General features: G+C 47.0%; 1 protein-coding gene across 1 annotated transcript in view; it reads right to left on the reverse strand.

Moving 5' to 3' along the window:
* Ccnjl (cyclin J like) overlaps positions 1-8,543 on the reverse strand; it is a 59,306-nt gene extending 50,763 nt beyond the window's left edge. Inside the window, exons 1-2 of the mRNA XM_041676335.1 lie at positions 8,408-8,543; positions 7,917-8,021 (exon numbers count right to left, since the gene is read on the reverse strand). Coding sequence (XP_041532269.1) covers positions 7,917-7,979 — 63 coding nt within the window. The 5' untranslated portion in view covers positions 7,980-8,021; positions 8,408-8,543. The remainder of the gene's footprint in view (positions 1-7,916; positions 8,022-8,407) is intronic.
* Between the last annotated feature and the right edge of the window lie 9,543 nt (positions 8,544-18,086).

The following is an 18,086-nucleotide window of genomic DNA, read 5'->3' on the forward strand; positions in this document are numbered from 1 at the left end:
AAACATCCTTGTCATCTCCCAGGGACAGAGTGTGGTCTAGAAGACAGAAAGAGTTGGGCTTCCTCAGGACAAGAAGCACTGGGACCAAGTCTCAACTGGGTGCTGTGTTCACACCAAGCACGTTGGTACCCCAAGGCTTGAGGTCGCTCAAGTGAACACAGAGTCCTTATTCAGTTTCTGTAATATCCTCTTCTGAGACACTCACAAGGAGTTGGGCCTCATGGTTCAGGCCTGTCACTCCAGCTATTTGGGAGGCTGGGGTAGGGGGATCAAAATTCAGGCTAACTGGCAACTTAATAAGACCTTGCCTCAAATCAAAACATAACAAAAGAAAAAAAAGGGCTGGGGGGTGTAGCTAAGTGGTAGAGCACTTGTCTCGTATGTGTAAGGTCCTTGGTTCAATTCCCAGTACTACATGTCTACACGTAATGAAAACACAGATGTGGTGCTCTGGGGTCAGGGGCTGTACGACTGGACAGCTGAATGCCATTTAGTGCCCCAGCTGCTTTCCATACTCTTTGATCAGTCTTCCATCCCATCTGTATCTCTCTCCTGGGCTGCTCAAGTCAACTTTGCAGTTCAGACAGCAGCAAAACACTCTGTATTGTAATCTCGGTTAGGCTTACTTCCAGGAAGGAGCCACCAAGGACAGCCGCTTAGAGTGGCACCAAAGACCACAGCCATGAGATAGCCCTGCTGCTGAAGACCACAGCCATGAGATAACCCCGCTGTTATAGCAGGCTAGGACTTGTCAAGACCAATACTCCGAGATCTACACTAGGCAGATGCGACCGTCAACAGTGGCCAGGGCATCTTTTCATTGGAGTACTGGGTGTGTCTCAGACGTATGGAAAATGGCCCTTTGTGTACAAACGGGTTCAGAACCCAAAAGGGGAAAGGGAGAGGGAAACCCAAATGGACAATAGCCAAGCTGACTGTTTTGTTTATTGGCCAGTTTATTTTGTTCTTTTAGGGATTCAATTTAGGGTCTCAGGAATACTAGGCAAGAACTCTCCCACTGAGCTAAATTCCTTACTTTTATATCATTCCATATTAATTTAATTTATTCCTTCATTTATTTATTTTGTGTTTTATTTTTTTGAGACAGGGTTTTTCTGTGTAGCAGTTCTAGTTGTCCTGGAACTAGCTCTTGTAGACCTGGCTGGCCTCGAACTCACAGAGATCCACCTGCCTCTGCCTCCCAAGTACTGGGATTAAAGGCGTGTGCTACCACCTCTCAGCTTATTTTGTGGTTTTGAGGCAAGGTATTACTCTGTATCCCAGGGTAGCCTGGAACTCTCTGTAATGCAGCCTATCGTTAAATGCATGGCAGTTTTCCTGACCCAGCCTTCTGAGTGTTGGGATTACACACATGAGCCACCATGCCCAGCCTTCTCTGCCCTTCTTAAAATTAACTTTGGAGACAAGATGCCAGTAAGTTTTCTTAGACTGGCCTTAAACTTGCTCTGTAGTGCAGGCAGGCCTTGAACTTTCAATCCCCCTGCCTTAGCTTCTTGTGTAGTGGTTTTGAAGGCCTGCACCACTAGCATTGGCTCCTAGCCAGATTTCTGAACATGGACTTGGGTCGTATTTTTTCTTTTAGGAGACAGAGACTCGGCCTAGTGTAAGGAAATAAAAGAGACATGGAAGACAGGTGACAGGTGACAGAGCCTGCTATGTCTACCCAAGGGCAGGCGGTGGCAGAGGTCATGTTTCTTCAAGGCAAGCGGTATCTTACACAAGCCAGGTTCAATCAAAGAGGGTGTGTTTGACAGACAGTTCTTCTGAATGCCCAGAGTGGGGCCAGCACCTGCAGCTGCTAGCTGCCAGGGGTGGTTTATGAAAAGCATAGTTCCTTCAGACCAAGGCACAACAAAACAGACTACAGTGTCTTGGATAACAGAGCTTAAATCCCCTTCCAGCCCAGCTTATGTCTCCACTCCTTGCTAAAACATTTTTTCAAAAGTGACTTTAAGACAGTTATTCATTCTGTGCCTTACAGGTCCCCATCTGTAGAATGGGCTGAATGCCAGCACCAGAACCAAGGTGGGGCCTAAACAAGATAACACACGGACAGATGCTAGCAAGGTGTAAAATTTATAGTAAGTTGGAATTTGTTGCTATGTTGGAAGATAACTGTAAAAAACACAATCACAAACTATAAAAATGTCCTTTCCTAACCCACTACTTCAAGACATGGTTTTGCAAAGCTAGGGATATAGCTTGCTGGGAGAGTACTTGTGTGGCAATCACAGGCCCTGGATCTGATCCCCAGCAATGTAAACAAAGTCAAAGCAAATGAGAACAGCCTCACGTAGGCAAGGTCTTCCCGGTGCGCAAAGAAGCAGTTTCAGGAAGTAGGGGAAATGTATCTGATGATATGGCACTGAACAGATCTCAATCTAGGGCAGGATGAGATAGCCCAAAGGTGCCCCATGACTTCCACTCCAGAAGATAGGGAGTACCTGCCGGAAAAGCCTCTAGGTTGTAAGCTCCTTAGAGCCCAGAAAGCTGGATCTCCCATGTCATGTCAAGGTGGAGGGTGACATTGTGGGTTTGGGTGGGATAATTTCAGGAACTGGTTCCCCTCGGTGAGGTCTGGGAGAAATTATTTCTATTATTTGAGCTCAATATGTACGCATTTTCCCAAGATACTTACAGTGTACTTTGGTCCAGGCCAGGACACCTGTCTCTGTGGCTAATTGTATTCACACACACACACACACACACACACACACACACACACACACAGAGTTAGTTAGTTAGTTATTACGTATACAGTGTTCTGTTTGTATGTATGCCTACAGGTATGCCTACAGACCAGAAGAGGGCACCAGACCTCATTACAGATGGTTGTGAGTCACGATGTGGTTGCTAGGAATTGAACACAGGACCTCTGGAAGAATAGTCAGTGCTCTTAACCACTGAGCCATCTCTCCAGCCCACTAATTGTATTTTTATGGCCCCACCCAGAATTGTCTGTGAGGACAGTACCCAGGTGTCTAGAGCGCTAAGAAGGTGAGTTCCTCTTGGTCCAGTGTATGACACTCCAGCCAGCACTTTGGTCTGCTCCAGCTGATCCAGGAGCCCCCCCCCCCACGCCCTAACCACATGCTAAAACCACTTCAACCCGTCTGAGTGAACTCTGCCGGGTTTCTTTCTCTAGGCCTTCAGCATGTTGTGACTGTATTAGGTCAGGCAGTGGCCTCTGAGGTCCCTCTGCACCAGACACTGGGCTGGTAATGCTAAGGCAAGGCAGACCTCATGTCCACATGTCCACAGTCAGTTTTCAGGAATAGTTACTTCATGGATGATGACGATCGTAGAAAAGTCAATGCAAGGTTAGTCTGCCCGGGGCACACAGGGTGGAGAACAAAGCCTGCAGGGTGGGGAGGTGAGTCTCAGGGTAGGAGCTGTCTGTGTCCTACTTCTATGTGCGTCCCAAGCCTATGCCAATCTATTAGGTAGAAGACTGAAGACTGCGTTCACTTTAAACTTAGGAGGATGCATTTTCTGGGAGGACAAAAAAATAGCTCTGAGTTTAAATCTGATACTCAAAAAGGTGTGGACCATAACAACCATCACTACCTCCATCCTCCGTGCCTCCCAGGTGGGCATGCTATGCTCCTCTCTCACGCTGAGGGCACAGGTGAGGAGCACATTTTCCTGTAGGAGCTGCAGCTACTGTTTAACTAACCCGCAGCAGACAGAAGGGGCAAGGCTAAGGGGCAGCGTGTTTTAGGATTAAAGGGGTCTTCTGTGGAAGCTGCAGGACCAAGAAGGAGGACCAAAGGAGGAATTTAAGGGCTTGGTGTGGGACAGAGGTGATCTGAGAGGGAGAAGTGGGAGACATTTGGTAGAAAGCCACCCTGCCCCCAATCAGTTCCTGAATCCTGTCTAGGCTGGGTGGAAGGTCTTTGGATGAGCCGTCTTGTTCCTGGGTCCTGCTCTCACAAGACACTTGGCGTTGAGCAAACCACCAAGTTACTTGCACTTCTGAGTCTTTCCCACCACCACGCACTGCTCTCATGAGATGACAACACCTTTCTGTTTTGTTTTTTCGAGGCAGGGTTTCTCTGTAGCTCTGGATGTCTTGGAACTAGCTCTTGTAGAGCAGGCTGGTCTCGAACTCACAGAGATCTGCCTGTCTCTGCCTCCTGAGTGCTGGGACTAAAGGTGTGTGCCACCACTGCCTGGCGATGATACCTTTCTTTTTCTGGGAAGTAGGGTAAGTTTGCATGCAGTTCAGATTAGCCTCCGACGAGCTAGGTAGCTCCTGATCTTCCTGCCTTCAGCTTCCAAGTGTTGGCATGATGGTTACGCACAGCTAAGATGTCTTAAAATAAAAAACCTGGACCATGTGCGGCATGCATGCGTGTTTGCATGTTTGTGTATGTGTGCGTGCTTGTGTGAGTGTGCACATGTGTGTAGAGGCCTATAGTTAGCACTGAATTTCTTCTCCATTCACCCTTTATTGAGGCAAGGTCTCTTGCTGAACCTGGAACTCCCCAATCCTGGCTAGTCTAGCTACCCTGGTTGCCCTTAGAATGCCTTCTCTACACCTCCTGAGCGCTGGAATCACACACGGCTACCATGCCTGCCTGGCAATTTTTAGATTGTCTCCCTTGACCTTTAAATTCCTATAAAATACTTCTCCCCAGTTTATAAAAGAAACTACTGGATGATTGATTCACTTTCATCATTTTGAACATACAGGGAAGGCTCTCCATTCCAGACATCAAGGTCCCAGAACAAACTTAGGGACAGATGTAGGTGGAGCACCTATGTTTAGAATCAGGGTTAAGACAGCAAAGAAAGAGTGGCCAACTTGAGATATGAGTAAATGCTATAGAGAGAATAAAATGGTGATCTAATAGTGACATGGGGGGTATAAATTAATAAGAGGCTACTGTGAGAGACTGAGAAACTCAGATTGCAAATGAACAGCTGGTACAAAGGCCCTGAGGCAGGAAAAAGCTTGAGGCGTTCAAGGGACAGAGAGGAAGTCAAGTGAGGCTCCCAGGGAGGGAGCCGGAGACAAGATAAGAGAGCAGGCCAGAGAGGCTACGTCAGGAAATCCAGGTAAAAGTGTGAACTGGGAATTTCATCTGAATATTGCATTTATTCATAATGGACGTAGGTGCTTGGCTGACTTGTATACCTTTACGCTGTGTGCATGCAGTGCCCAAAGAGACCAGAAGAGAGGGAGTTGAATAGCCTAGGACTGGCGTTTCAGATCGTTCTGAGCAGCCATGTGGGTGCTAGGAACTGAACCTGCGTCTTCTGATAGAACCGCCAGTGCTCTCCATCACTGAACCATCTCTCCAGTCCTCTGGGCATTTAAGATGAAGAGTGACAGGTCTTGAAGCAAGAACGTGACACAGTGGAATACTGGTTGTGGGGGAAGAACGAACCATAGCATCTGGGCTGGGAGATGGTAAACTCTCAGCTCAGGAGAGGCCGCCGTTACTAATTTGCACACAACACCAAGACTTATTTCCACGGTGTTAAATTTTTCACATTATTGTATGCTGCTATACCGGACTCTCCCATCAGATGAAGAGGGGCTCTCATTGGTCCCGAGATGGCAGCTGTGCCCTCTGCAGCCATCAGGAGAGGATGGCTGCTAGTTGCTCCACAAAAACAATTGCATAGCCTGTATGCAAACATGCTTTGTGTTCGTCTGGCAACATCCAACAAAGGGTGAGTGTCTAGTGTGCCAGGCACTTGGAAAGTTATTCTACAGCAGTAGGAACACATTATTAAAGTTAATGTCTAATTAAAAAAAAAAATCGCCATGTCTGGGAAAGATAATGAGCCAGCCCTTGTTCCTCAAAGACAGTAGATCAGTCAGGGTACCCGTCCCTTTTCCACGCAATTTTCACTTAAAACTCCATCAAGCCAAACATTCTTAAACATCTTTGAAGAAGGAGCAGAAATACAGTAAGAATATAGTCAGCAGTATGGGGAGGAAGTGGGACATTGTAACTAATCAGATTTGACCCTAAGGTCAGCTTCAAGCCTGGAATGTCTCAGGCAACTGAACTCCGAGTTACATTGTTTCCACAAGTTTTCTCTTCCCATACGGCCCTAAGCTATGCGCAGTTATGTCCAATCAGGAAGACAAGTTCCCCAGTGGCCCTCACTACCTGCATTCAGCCCATACTTCTAGAAATGTACTAAGAACATACTGTTTCATGAACAGCCCCTACCCCTGGCCCTGCTTTCTGAACTTGACTTCTGGACCCCCAAGGTGTCCAGCACCGTGACCTGCTTTTGAAAAGATCTATTAAGGACCCAATTCTGTCTCCAGATCCCCAGACTGGAACATTCTATTCTGGAAAGAGCAAAGTAACATGGGAAAGCTAGGCCTGGAGTGGGGGTGGGGGTGTCAACAGGTAGACTCACTCCCTATGAGGACCCCCCCCCCGCCCGGAGAGTCTGGGGACTCTAAATAGGCCTGCCACAGACACTGAGGACACATGTGCTGAAAGGAGACCCACGTGCCCCCATCAGACAACTTCTGTCCTACACTGGGCTGACAAACCATTTGAGAACATTTCTCCCCTAAATTCGTGTCCACCTGAGCACGTGACCATACTTGCAAGTCTCATCCTTTCAGACGTACCAGTTGAAGCAGCTCTGTCCTATCGGGTTAGGGTGGGCTCCTGTGAGAAAACGGACACAGACCCTCAGGCAGACCACAGGAGGAGGCGTGGAGGCGGATGCTGTGAGGAAGCTAAGAGCGCTCAGAAAACTGAGGCAATAGGACCATGAATCGGAGAACTGCTTGTTCCAGACAGTAAGCATCCAGCTAGTCTGAGCGGCATGTCAAGACCCTGTCTCAAAAACAAGGCGGAAGGGTCATCTTTGAGACCCTTGCGACATTAGAGAATACATTTTTGCCACAGGATGTTCTCCAGCTTCTAGTAGTTCCCTACAGTAGATCCACTTCTGTCCAAATGACTCTTCCCAGCCCTGGCACAAGAAGGAAGAAACACAGAGGAGCCTCCAGTCCTCTGGGCTTTTCCAGCCTCCCAGTGGCCACCAGCAGCCTGGGGAGGAGCGGAGAGCGGAGGGGAGCCAGGATCATGTTTCAGGCATCCCCACCTTCTACCCCAGAAGGCCAACTGGCAGGGGAATTTCTGCTCTCTCCCTTGGCTAACTAGTTTGTAACCTCTTCCAGTTAGATTAGTAATCTCTTCTTGCCCTTGTTTTGAGACAAGGTGTCACTGTGTAGCCCCCAGTCCTTCCTGGAACTCACCTTGATGACTCTGCTGGCCTTGAACTTGTGGAGATCCTTCTGCTTCTGTCTCCACAGAGCTGGGATTACCTCCAGGCCTGGCTTTTACGTTTCAGTCAGCTCCTACCTTAACAATGCAATACCACCAACTACCCAATATTTCTTTACACGGCACTGTAACTTTACTACTTTACCATCAATTTATTTAGGCATCTGCTTTACCACTGAGCTATGCACTAGCCTAATAATTTTATCTTAAAAGCAATTGCTACATCATTATTACAAGAAAGGGAAAAGGCAGCCTCATGTACGGTAGGCAGACCTGCTGTATTATGTGACTTTGAACTACACACTGAAATGCATACACAGTATCTTTTTAAAAAGTCCATTCTAGTAACATTTAAAGTAATCTCCTCAGGTAAACCCAACGGGATAATATAACTATTCTCTGCTCTCCGGAAAAACCGACTTCAAGTTCTTGGATATCCAGGTCTTCTCCCTGGAGGAAGATCCCACTCCCACTCCCCCATGAACGTAAAAGGGGAGACGCACAAATAGGCACCAAGAGTTCTGAGTTCCCAAGCGGGGCGTCCCACACGAGACACATCCACGAGAGCGAAAGTGATTCTAAATACCCAGTCGTTGCGAGTGACAAGGGTTGGGAGGTACTGACCTTTTCGCGTAGAGTGCAGTGGACGTCCGAGGCGACGCGCCCTTCCCACCACGGCTCATCCATCACCGCCGCAGATCCGAGGCTACCGGGATCTCAGGGCGCACCCTGCGAGGACACGGGGAGCTTCAGCGGACGGAGACACTTCCCCTATCTCGCCCTTGGTCACCCTTATCCTTGCCGGTCCCTGTCCCCGTCCTGGACGGGCGCCCCCTCCTGCCCCGTTCAGCGGAGCTGGCGGTCGCCTGCTGTCCTGAAAAACCAGTAGTGTCCCCCTCCCCTCTCTCCGCCCGCCCAACCTGGGGCGATCTGGAACTGTGTGTAACAACTTGCAGAATTTCCAATGTCCCCTTCTGCAAAAGTTGCAAAGTTGCCGGCTGCAGTAGCTCGCTCGGGGGTGGCTGGGTCACCGGCTCTGAGTCCCCAACTCCTCCCCCGCCGCCCAGCCTTTGTCCTGCTCGCACATCCTGCCCTCGAGCCGGGGCGAGACTCACGCATCGCTGTCCCCGCGTGGGGGGCCGCGGGTGGCAGGTCCCTCCCCGCACCGGGCGCGCTGTGCCCTCCGGTGGCCGTCCGGCCCTTGGCCTCGCGTGCTGGCGATCAGCGCCTCGGCAGCCTGTCCGGTCCGGCCACCGGCGCGCCCCTGCGTGCGCTCGGTCCCGCCGCGGCTCGCAGTTCGGGCCGCCGGGGGCCTCCCTCCCTCGCTCGGGGAATTGGGGGCCGGGCTTCGCGCATGCGCCGCCGGCGCCCCGCGCCCCGCGGGGCGGGGGGCTGGGAATGGCTGTCTTTCTTTCCCCGGCTCTGGGCTGAGCTTCCTGCCCACCCTCCTCCCTCGCCCAGGAGAAAAGCTAGGTTTCACCTTCCCCGAGCCTCACGGGAGGTCCCCAATCACTCCTCCGACTTGATCCCGGGGCGCGGGGACCCGGCGCCACCTGCGCGCGCCGCGCGTGGAACCAGCGGCCGGGACGCCCCCAAAAGTTCTGACTTCCGCGTACGCTGCTCTTGCCAACCTGCGGACGCTTCCACCTGTCTTTCTTTCTTTTCAGCCTGTCCTGCGATGCGGAGGTGGATTTCCAAACAGTTCCCACTGAAGACCCCGAAAATTCACCCTTGGTTACGCACGAGTTCCTCCTTATAAAGGGGGCTCAGCGAGTATTTTATTGTACTCTGAAGTGTGCATCCATGCCGAGCATTGCAAGGAAGCAGTCCTTACGGTGGGTTGCGGGAGAGAAAGCCCTTTTAATACACTCGCTTTCAGAAAGGCATTTTCTGGAGTCATAACATCCCGCTGTGTTGATTTCTATGACCCCCTTTGGTCATTTCACTTAGATTCAAAGCCACCAACTACCTGGGTCTTTTTGCCCAGTTCCTCAACCACTTAAGAGTGCCGCAAGTCTGCTGAGGGTACATTATGTTCAAATGAGAAAACGCACGAAAGAGGATAACCACCAGGCCTGTTAGAAAGTGAACAATCAATAAATAATTTCTATGAAAAAGACTAGTTTCTGCCTAGTTTTCTACATGTAGGAAAACATTTTTTTCTTTTTTCTTTTTCGAGACAGGGTTTCTGTGTGTAGCCCTGGCCATCCTGGAACTCACTTTGTAGACCAGGCTGCCCTCGAGCTCAGAGATCCGCCTGTCTCAGCCTTCTGGTGCTAGGATTAAAGGCGTTTGCCATCACCCGCCCAGCTACAAGTAAAATTTTACGGGTTAAAAATATAATTCAGTTTTGAAATTCTACCATAGTGGTGCATGCCTGCAATATTACCACTCCGAAGGCTGTTTAAGAACCTGGAGTTCAAGGCTAGCCTAGGTTACACAGAAGTTCAAGCCCTGTCTAGACTATGTGAGATTTTTTTTTTTAAAAGAGCTTTGATAAACTTTCACTGACAAAGCAGTTTTAGCATTTATGAGCCCTCACATAAATATAAAATATCTGGGATTAAACAAATGTGGTATATAGTCACACATGTGTGCATATCTTTAGATCAATGTGTAAAACCCTAACACCTTCGTGTTGAAATGGATGGAAATCATGAGTGAGCAGGTCGTCAAAGAAAAAATTTCACAAGGACAATTGCATGCCCACCGTCACTAACAAACACAATTTATAAAAACTGGAGCATAGCTTTCAAGGATGCTTTTGTGTTTGTCAATGTTTTAGGCTAGCAAAGAAAGGCAGCATTTCCCACCTATGTGCCGTTTCTTTGTTCTCAATCATCACTCTCCCTTACTGTCATGGGTTTATTTAGCACGTGAGTCCTAAGGTTGGTAAATATATAGTGTTCTTGGGATTGTAAGTGCCACATAGATCAAAAAGTTGCAAAATATCTAACTCAACTATTCCACATCTGTGAGTCTGTAGGCCAGGCTGGTGCACATAGTGAATTCTAGGCCAACCAAGGATACATGTAAGAACTTATCTCAAAGAAAACAAAACAAAAAAAACCCTACACACACACACACACACACACACACACACACACACACACACTATGGTGCTATGGTATAGTGTTTGAAAAAGGAACTGGCTAAGAACGATCTGCTCATAAAGGCATTTTTGAAAAGAATGACTATGTAGCGAATTGGGGTAGGGTAATATACACAATATATTTAGTAAACAGGAGCCTGGAATATGGTTTTACTACTTTCATATCTATTTATTCACCCACAAAAGAAATTGGAAACTATCCATAAAATTATTGACTATAATCAGAGTGATAACTAAGGGAGGAAGAAATGAAAGGAAAGGGATTGGAGGGGGGGGGAGGAAGGAGCTGGTGCCAGCTACTGAACCTAGGGACTTCCACATTCTGCAGACTCTCTCTACCTCTGAGCTTCATCTTCAATCCTAGAAATCTTTAATTTACCCCCTGCCAATATATCTGTTTTCTAAATCTCCTACAAGAAACATATTGCTTTCATAACTACAAAAAAATGGATGTTATTTTTAATACCTACATGCTACATTTTTGGGGTGTGGGGCTCCCCTGAACAACAGCTTGTGGTGCCGTTTGTGTCTTACTCACTTTTTTTAAAATCATGTTATTTTGTTTTCAGTAATCTCCCCATCCTGGGTCTCAGCTATGAGTTTGTCCAGGAAGCTGATAACAGAAGGAGGAACACACACTTCAGGCTTCCCTCTCGGGGCTGTTTTAAGAGGAGTCTAAACACAGTCGCCCAGCCTTCTTTTGTGTATCCTCAGGAATCCCTCATTTTCCCACTATCTCTGAAGAGTAAAAACACATTGCACCAATAAACTCATGCTTTTAGGGGTTGGTCCCTGGCCACAGGTGCCCTTAGCAAAGGCGATTTCCTGTGCTGGTTTCTGGGAAACAACGTAACTGGAGTTACTTCTCCCAATTAGACCAAAAGTTTTTCATCGTTCAAAAACTAAACTTTTTATTAAGTGCTTATTACGGAGCAATGACCACTTCTCCACCTGCTGCCTCCAAAGCTGGCAGGAATCAAAGGTTTAAAGCAGAGACATTCTAGTTACCTTCAAATCTCCCATGTATAAAGGGAGAAAAAGAAAATCTCTGCCCATTACCATCTTACTTAGAGGCAAGTGAGTCTAGCGTTTCCACCATGTTCTTATTGGCTGTTAACTCCGCAGTAAACTTTCGCTCTCCTTCCTCCATCTGCCCCTTTTCACGTGACACAACTCACCTTGTGCCAGACCCCATTCTATTGCTAAAGATAGCCATTAGCTTGTCTCCTTCAAAAGTGACTTCTGGGGATGGGGGGGCAAGAGAGATGACTTGGTGCTTAGGAGTACTTGTTGCCCTTGCAGAAGACTGGAGTTCAGTTCTCAGAACACACGTGAGGCAGCTCACAACTCCCTGGAACTCCAAAACCAGGGTACCCAATACCCATCTGATGCCTCCTTCTCCTCAGGCACTTGCACACAATTGCACACACACACACATACATACACACACACACACACACACACACACAGAGAGAGAGAGAGAGAGAGAGAGAGAGAGAGAGAGAGAGAGAGAGGGAGAAATCTTCTAATAGGACTGATAGGAGCTGGGAACAAGACTGAGTTAGAGTGCTTGCCTAGTTTGGGTAAAATCCCATGTTCAATCCCTAAAACCACACAAACCAGGTGTGGTGGTGCACATCTGTAATCCCAACACTCAGGAGGTAGAGACAGGAGAACCAGCAGGACAGCTACATGGTGAGTTTAATTAAGGCCAGCCTGCACTGGAGCCTGCTTTCTTCCCGTCAAAAGTGACTGGTGATAAGGTCATGGTATACACCCCTGTCATCTCATTACTCAGCAGACTGAGCTAGGAGGATCGCTATGAATTTGAGAACAGCTTGAGCTGGACAGCAAGTAAAGGCCAACCAGGGATACATAACAAGACCTTATCTTACCTTCCTCTATTTTCCAAACACCACACACGCGCGGGCGTGCATTTACCTGTGTTTACCATCATAGAGATTATTCTTTCCTTTCCACCAACGGGGCAAGCTGTGCACATCCTTCTGTCCCTGCTCCTTCATGGCCATAGAGCAGCATGGTACCCTAGTGTCCACAGTGTGGCTCCACCATGATGGGCATTTTCTTTTGCTGGGCACCATGATTGTTCGTAGCTCTTTGCTGTCATGGACACCCTGTAGAAGATATTCTGGGCCAGTAATATAGTGGCACAATTCCTCCATACACATTGAGTAGTGTTTCCTCCAGGTCTGAGTAGTTCGTGTGGCGTTATTTAGAACCCAAAGCGTGAAGGCTGGCTGTGTTAATGGGGGCAGAAGGAAGACACCTGCCTTATCACCACCTTGGTCTTTAACTAAAACCAAGTAACCCTTTCAAACTCTTTCCAGTCATAAGTTCTGTAAGTTCCGAAGAATCAAAAGTATTTGCCAAATCCTCTACAATCCGGGTCTAGATAATAACTATGCAAATTAAACTCAACAATCAAACAGGAAGCAGAAAAAAGGTAGCAGTTTGCTTCACAATGTCTAGGACATTTACAAAGCCGAGCCACATTCCCCCCCCCCCCCCCGCCCCTTAGTTTGTTTTGTTTTCTGTTATTCCAGAGAGGGTAACAGCCCTGTCCTGGAACTCACTTTATAGATAGACCAGGGTGGCCTTGAATTCACAGAGATCCACCTGTCTCTACCTCTCAAGTGCTGGGATTAAAGGCATGTACCACTACCTCAATATTATTAATTAAGGCTCAATAATATTCTTTTAAGTTATCATATATATATATATATATATATATATATAATATTTGAGCTTTTATTTGGCAACTCTTGGGATCAGATCCAAGACCTGACCCATGCTGGCATGCTAGGCACAAGCTCTGCCACTGCAAGACACCCCGAGTCTGTTGACACCAGGCGTTTATCTTTGATTATGTGTTCTGTAATTACATCTTCCAGAGAGGCTGAATGTGTGGATAAAGACAACAATTATGTGCAAAAAGCGTCTCTGTTCCTCTAGCCCACTGGGTTGTTACATCCCTGTGCCTTGCGGGGGACAGAATTCCTCCAAATCTATGATGCGTGAGACTCCGGGGGAGTCAGAGGCAGGTGGGCTAAATCTACAAGTGGGCATTAAGTGGGGAGCAATGGCAACCTGGGGAGGCCATGCACTCCACTTGAACCAGAACTTTGCTTTGAAGACCGAAAGAAGGCATTATACATTCTAGGGCCTCTGTGACAGAACACCTCACGAGGTGGCCTAACATCACAGAAAGTAGTCTTTCCATCCTGAATGCCTGAAGTCTGGTCGCTTGTCAGCAGGGTCATGCTGCCTCTGAAGACACTAGAGAAGAATGTTTTTTTTCATTCTCCACTTTTGTTGGTGGCGTTGGTGTATATTCACACGACACCAAGCTCTGCTTCATCCTCATGGCCTTCTTCCTGCCCTCCCCTGGACTTCCAAAGGTGTTACACCAATTGTGTTGCCCTGTGGACCACCCTACTCCAGTAAGGATTTTTTTCCCCCATTTTCATGTGTGTATGTGTGATGTGGGAGTGTCATATATCAATCTGTTGATTTCTTTGGTTAAGCAATAAAGAAACTGCTTGGTCCTGATAGGGTTAAAACATAGGTGGGAGGAGTAAACAGAACAGAATGCTGGGAGGAAGAGGAAGTGAGCTGAGAGATGCCATGCTCCCCTCTCCTGGGCAGATGTGAGATGCAATAGCTCTGCTCTCTGGGGCACACGTGATGAAGCTCCAACCCAGGATGGACGTAGGCTAGAATCTTCCCGGTAAGCGCACCTAGCGGTGCTACACAGATGATTAGAAATGGGCTAAATTAATATGTGAGAATTAGCCTTGAAGAGGCTAGATAGAAATGGACCAAGCAGTGTTTAAATGAATACAGTTTGTGTGTTGTTATTTTGGGGCATAAGCTAGCCAGGCGGCCGGGGTGCTGGGGACGCAGCCCCGCCGCTCCTATTACAACATATGTGCGCATGTTTGAAGATGTGGGGGGAGGACACGTGTGTGAGGATACATGTGCTCTTGAGTACACGTGCATATGAAGGCCTGGAGCTTACTTTATGTAGGGCATCATCTTTGATCATTTGTCCATCTTAGTCGTTGTGACCGTGGCTGTCACTCAAACTCAGAGCTCCCCGATATGGCTATTCTTTCTTGTTGGATTGCTCTAAGGAAACCCCTGTCTGTGTGCTTTAGTCATGGGACCATCTCCCCAGTTCCCAGGATGGCCTTATTTTAACCAGTGATGTCTACAGTGACCCTGTTCCCAAGATAAAGTCAGTTCAGCCCATTGTTTGGCGGACATAGTTTCTCCCCAGAGGAAATAGCATTTTAAGAAATGCTGTCGTCATGTGCTTTCTTATGGGGAAAGAGAATAATGGAGCCACCCGTACCTCCTTTGCTTTCAGCTCTGCTTAACTCATCAGCGAGCCAGAGGCAGGGAGGGCTGATTAGAATTTCATGTATCAAGAAGTCAAACAACAACAACAAAAAAGCACAGTCGTTCTGTGTAGTATTTCTACTGTTGTCGTAAGAATTAAAATATTCATGCACAAACCACTACAAGACAGGAGGTTGAGCTGTTCGGCGATTCTGAGTGTAAGATAAAAGTGTTTTTGCAATTAAATTCTTTTAAAATTGAATTTACTTATTTTATGGGGTGGCATGCGTGAGTTCATTCTCTCCTTCCACCATGTGGGTCCTGAAGATCGAAATAAGTCCTAAGGCTTGGCAGCAAATGTCTTTAGCCACCAAGATCTCTAGCCCTATCTTTGCATTTAAAATGGGAACTTTATAATATAAAAACAAGTGATAAAAACTCATGCTGATGGGTCAAACTTTTCTTTATAAGCACATATTTTAAAACGCTCAAGATTGGGCTGGAGAGATGGCTCATCGGTTAAGAGAACTGGTTACTCTTCCAGAGGATCTCGATCAATTCCCAGTACCTATGTAGTGGCTCACAACTGTCTATAACTCCAGTCCCAGGGGATGCAGCACCCTCTTCTGGCCTCCAAGGGCACCAGGCATGCATGTAGTTCACAGACATACAAGCAGACCAAATACTCAAACACATAAGATAAATAAATAACATTTAAAAAGAGAATCGCTAAAAAAAAGTCAAGCTGATTTGAAGAAAATAGGTGAAAGGGAAAAGAAAGCCCAGCTGTCTGTAGATTTATTGGCACCTTGTCTTACCTTTTGAGCAGAGGTGTCATATTTTCATATGGCACGGCTTTCCACAAATTATGTATTCAGGTTCCCATATTGTCCCGCCCCTGAATTTTATCCCTGGAGGAGACCCATTTCTACTTCCTTCTGAAGATATTCCATGAGACACTGCTCTTTGCCAGAGCTTTCTGCTATCCCTGTGGGGAAATCGTTTGAGCAAAATGTTCCCTTTCGTGTGTTTGAAAATTATTTAATTTAATTATTTATTTAATTAATAATAATAATTTAATACCTAGGAACGCCACAAATGATACATTATCTGTCACTTATTAGCAAATACAGTTAATAAGTGGCAATTAAATAATAACATTTTATTATTTAAAAAAAAGTTCTTGTGGAGTTGCTCTTCAGAACCTGAAGCAAGTTCTGTGTAAAAATCCCTGTGACACCTGTGTGATAGCTACATCCCCTGATTCTAAAACATTTTTTTTTCTTTTTAACTCCATGTGGGCCACACACAGCCCCAGCCCCAGCCATGGAGCCCTGGACAAGGTGTATGATAGGAGCCCGCCAATTCAACTAGGCTTCGGTGGGGCAGAAAGGAGCAAGATGCTAAGAACTTCATGACTGCAGCAGGAGGAAATTAAAGGAGCCATTAACTTCAAAGACCCCAAGGGAACCTTCCAAGCCTCTCTTCCCTGACAGACAGACAATGGACAGGAAGAAGGCTGAGACTAGACAGTAAAAAGTGACCAGACAAGCCTCCTTCCAGCTGGGGAGAGTCTGACTGCCAATCACAGGGTGTTATTTCCCTTGGGCCACCAGGGAGCCGAAGCTTCCAGGTGTGCAGAGAGCAGAAAAGAAAGGGGCTAAAGATGTGGGGAGTGGTCCAGGAAGAGAAAGGGGCTAAAGATGTGGGGAGTGGTCCAGGAAGAGAAAGGGGCTGAAGATGTGGGGAGTGGTCCATGAAAAGAAAGCAGCTGAAGATGTGGGAGTGGTCCAGGAAGAGAAAGGGGCTGAAGATGTGGGAGTGGTCCAGGAAGAGAAAGGGGCTGAAGATGTGGGGAGTGGTCCAGGAAGAGAAAGGGGCTCAAGATGTGGGAATGGTCCACTGAGCAGAGGAGGCTGAGGCCATAATGGAGGAATTGGAGGGATGGCTCAGCTGTTAAAGGTTAGGCTCATAATCAAAAATGTAAGAGTTCGGTTCCCAGCACCCACGGCTGTCCCCCCAGGTATAAAAAAGAAAAAGAAAAAGCCGGGCAGTGGTGGTGCACGCCTATAACTCCAGCACTCGGGAGGCAGAGGCAGGTGGATCTTTGTGAGTTAGAGGCCAGCCTGGTCTACAGAGCGAGTTCCAGGACAGGCTCCAAAGCTACAGAGAAACCCTGTCTTGGAAAATATATATATATATATATATTTGAGTGTTGTGGCTGTAATCCCAACACCCAGATGGTGGAGGCGGGAGAGGACTCAGATATCCAAAGGGTCTGTACCAGTTTGTACTCCCACCAGCAATGCAGGAGTGTTCTCTTTACCCCACATCTTCTCCAGCATAAGTTGTCATCAGTGTTTTTGATTTTGGCCATTCTTACAGGTGTAAGATGGAATCTCAAAATTGTTTGATTTGCATTTCTCTGATGACTAAGGATGTTCAGCATTTTCTTAAGTGTCATTCAGCCATTTTAGATCCTCTGTTGAGACTTTTCTGTTTAGGTCTGTCCTCCATTTTTTAAATTGGATTATTTGTTCTTGAGTTCTTTGTATACTTTGGAGATCAGACCTCTGTTCGACATGAGGTTGATGAAGATCTTTTTCCATTCTGTAGGCTGCTGTTTTGTCTTGTTGACTGTGTCCTTTGCTTTATAGAAGGTTTTCAGTTTCAGGAGGTTCAATTTATTAATTGTTTCTCTCAGTGTCTATGCAACTGGGGTTATATTTAGGAAGTGGTCTCCTATGCCAATGCGTTCAAGTGTAATTCCCTCTTTCTCTTCTGTGAGGTTCAGTGTGGTTGGCTTTATGTTGATCCATTTGGACTGGATAGTGATAGATATGGATCTATTTTCATTCTTCTACATGCTGACATACAGTTATGCCAGCACCATTTGTTAAATAGAGCAAGGCAGTTTTAAAACATTACCCAGAAACATTATCTTTCCAGCACAACCCTTGACGATCAAACTTTTTAGTATTGTTCAGGAATGTTTACCATTGTCCCTCAGTAACTATAGCTACTCTCAGGGTGGATTCCTAGGGGTAAAATTGTGACATTGAAAGTCAGCATTCCTATCATGCATCTGTGTCATCCGTGTGCTCTGCATGGCGGCAGGAAAGCCCCGTATGCAGACAAGGAAGACAGCAGCGCTGAACTGATAAAAGCATCCAGTCTGCTGATGCCTGCGGTGTGCCAGGCACTGTGCTAAGCTCTTGGGACACATCAGCGAACACTACCAACAGCATCCCTATGTGTATACTTGCAGTAAATAGAGGAGATAGAACATGAAGCAGACACTGGCTCTTAACATACAAACA

This window comes from Microtus oregoni, unplaced genomic scaffold (genome assembly GCF_018167655.1).
Source record: "Microtus oregoni isolate MIOR12 unplaced genomic scaffold, Mior012 000027F_ref0000203, whole genome shotgun sequence".
NCBI classification, from domain to species: Eukaryota; Metazoa; Chordata; class Mammalia; order Rodentia; family Cricetidae; genus Microtus; species Microtus oregoni.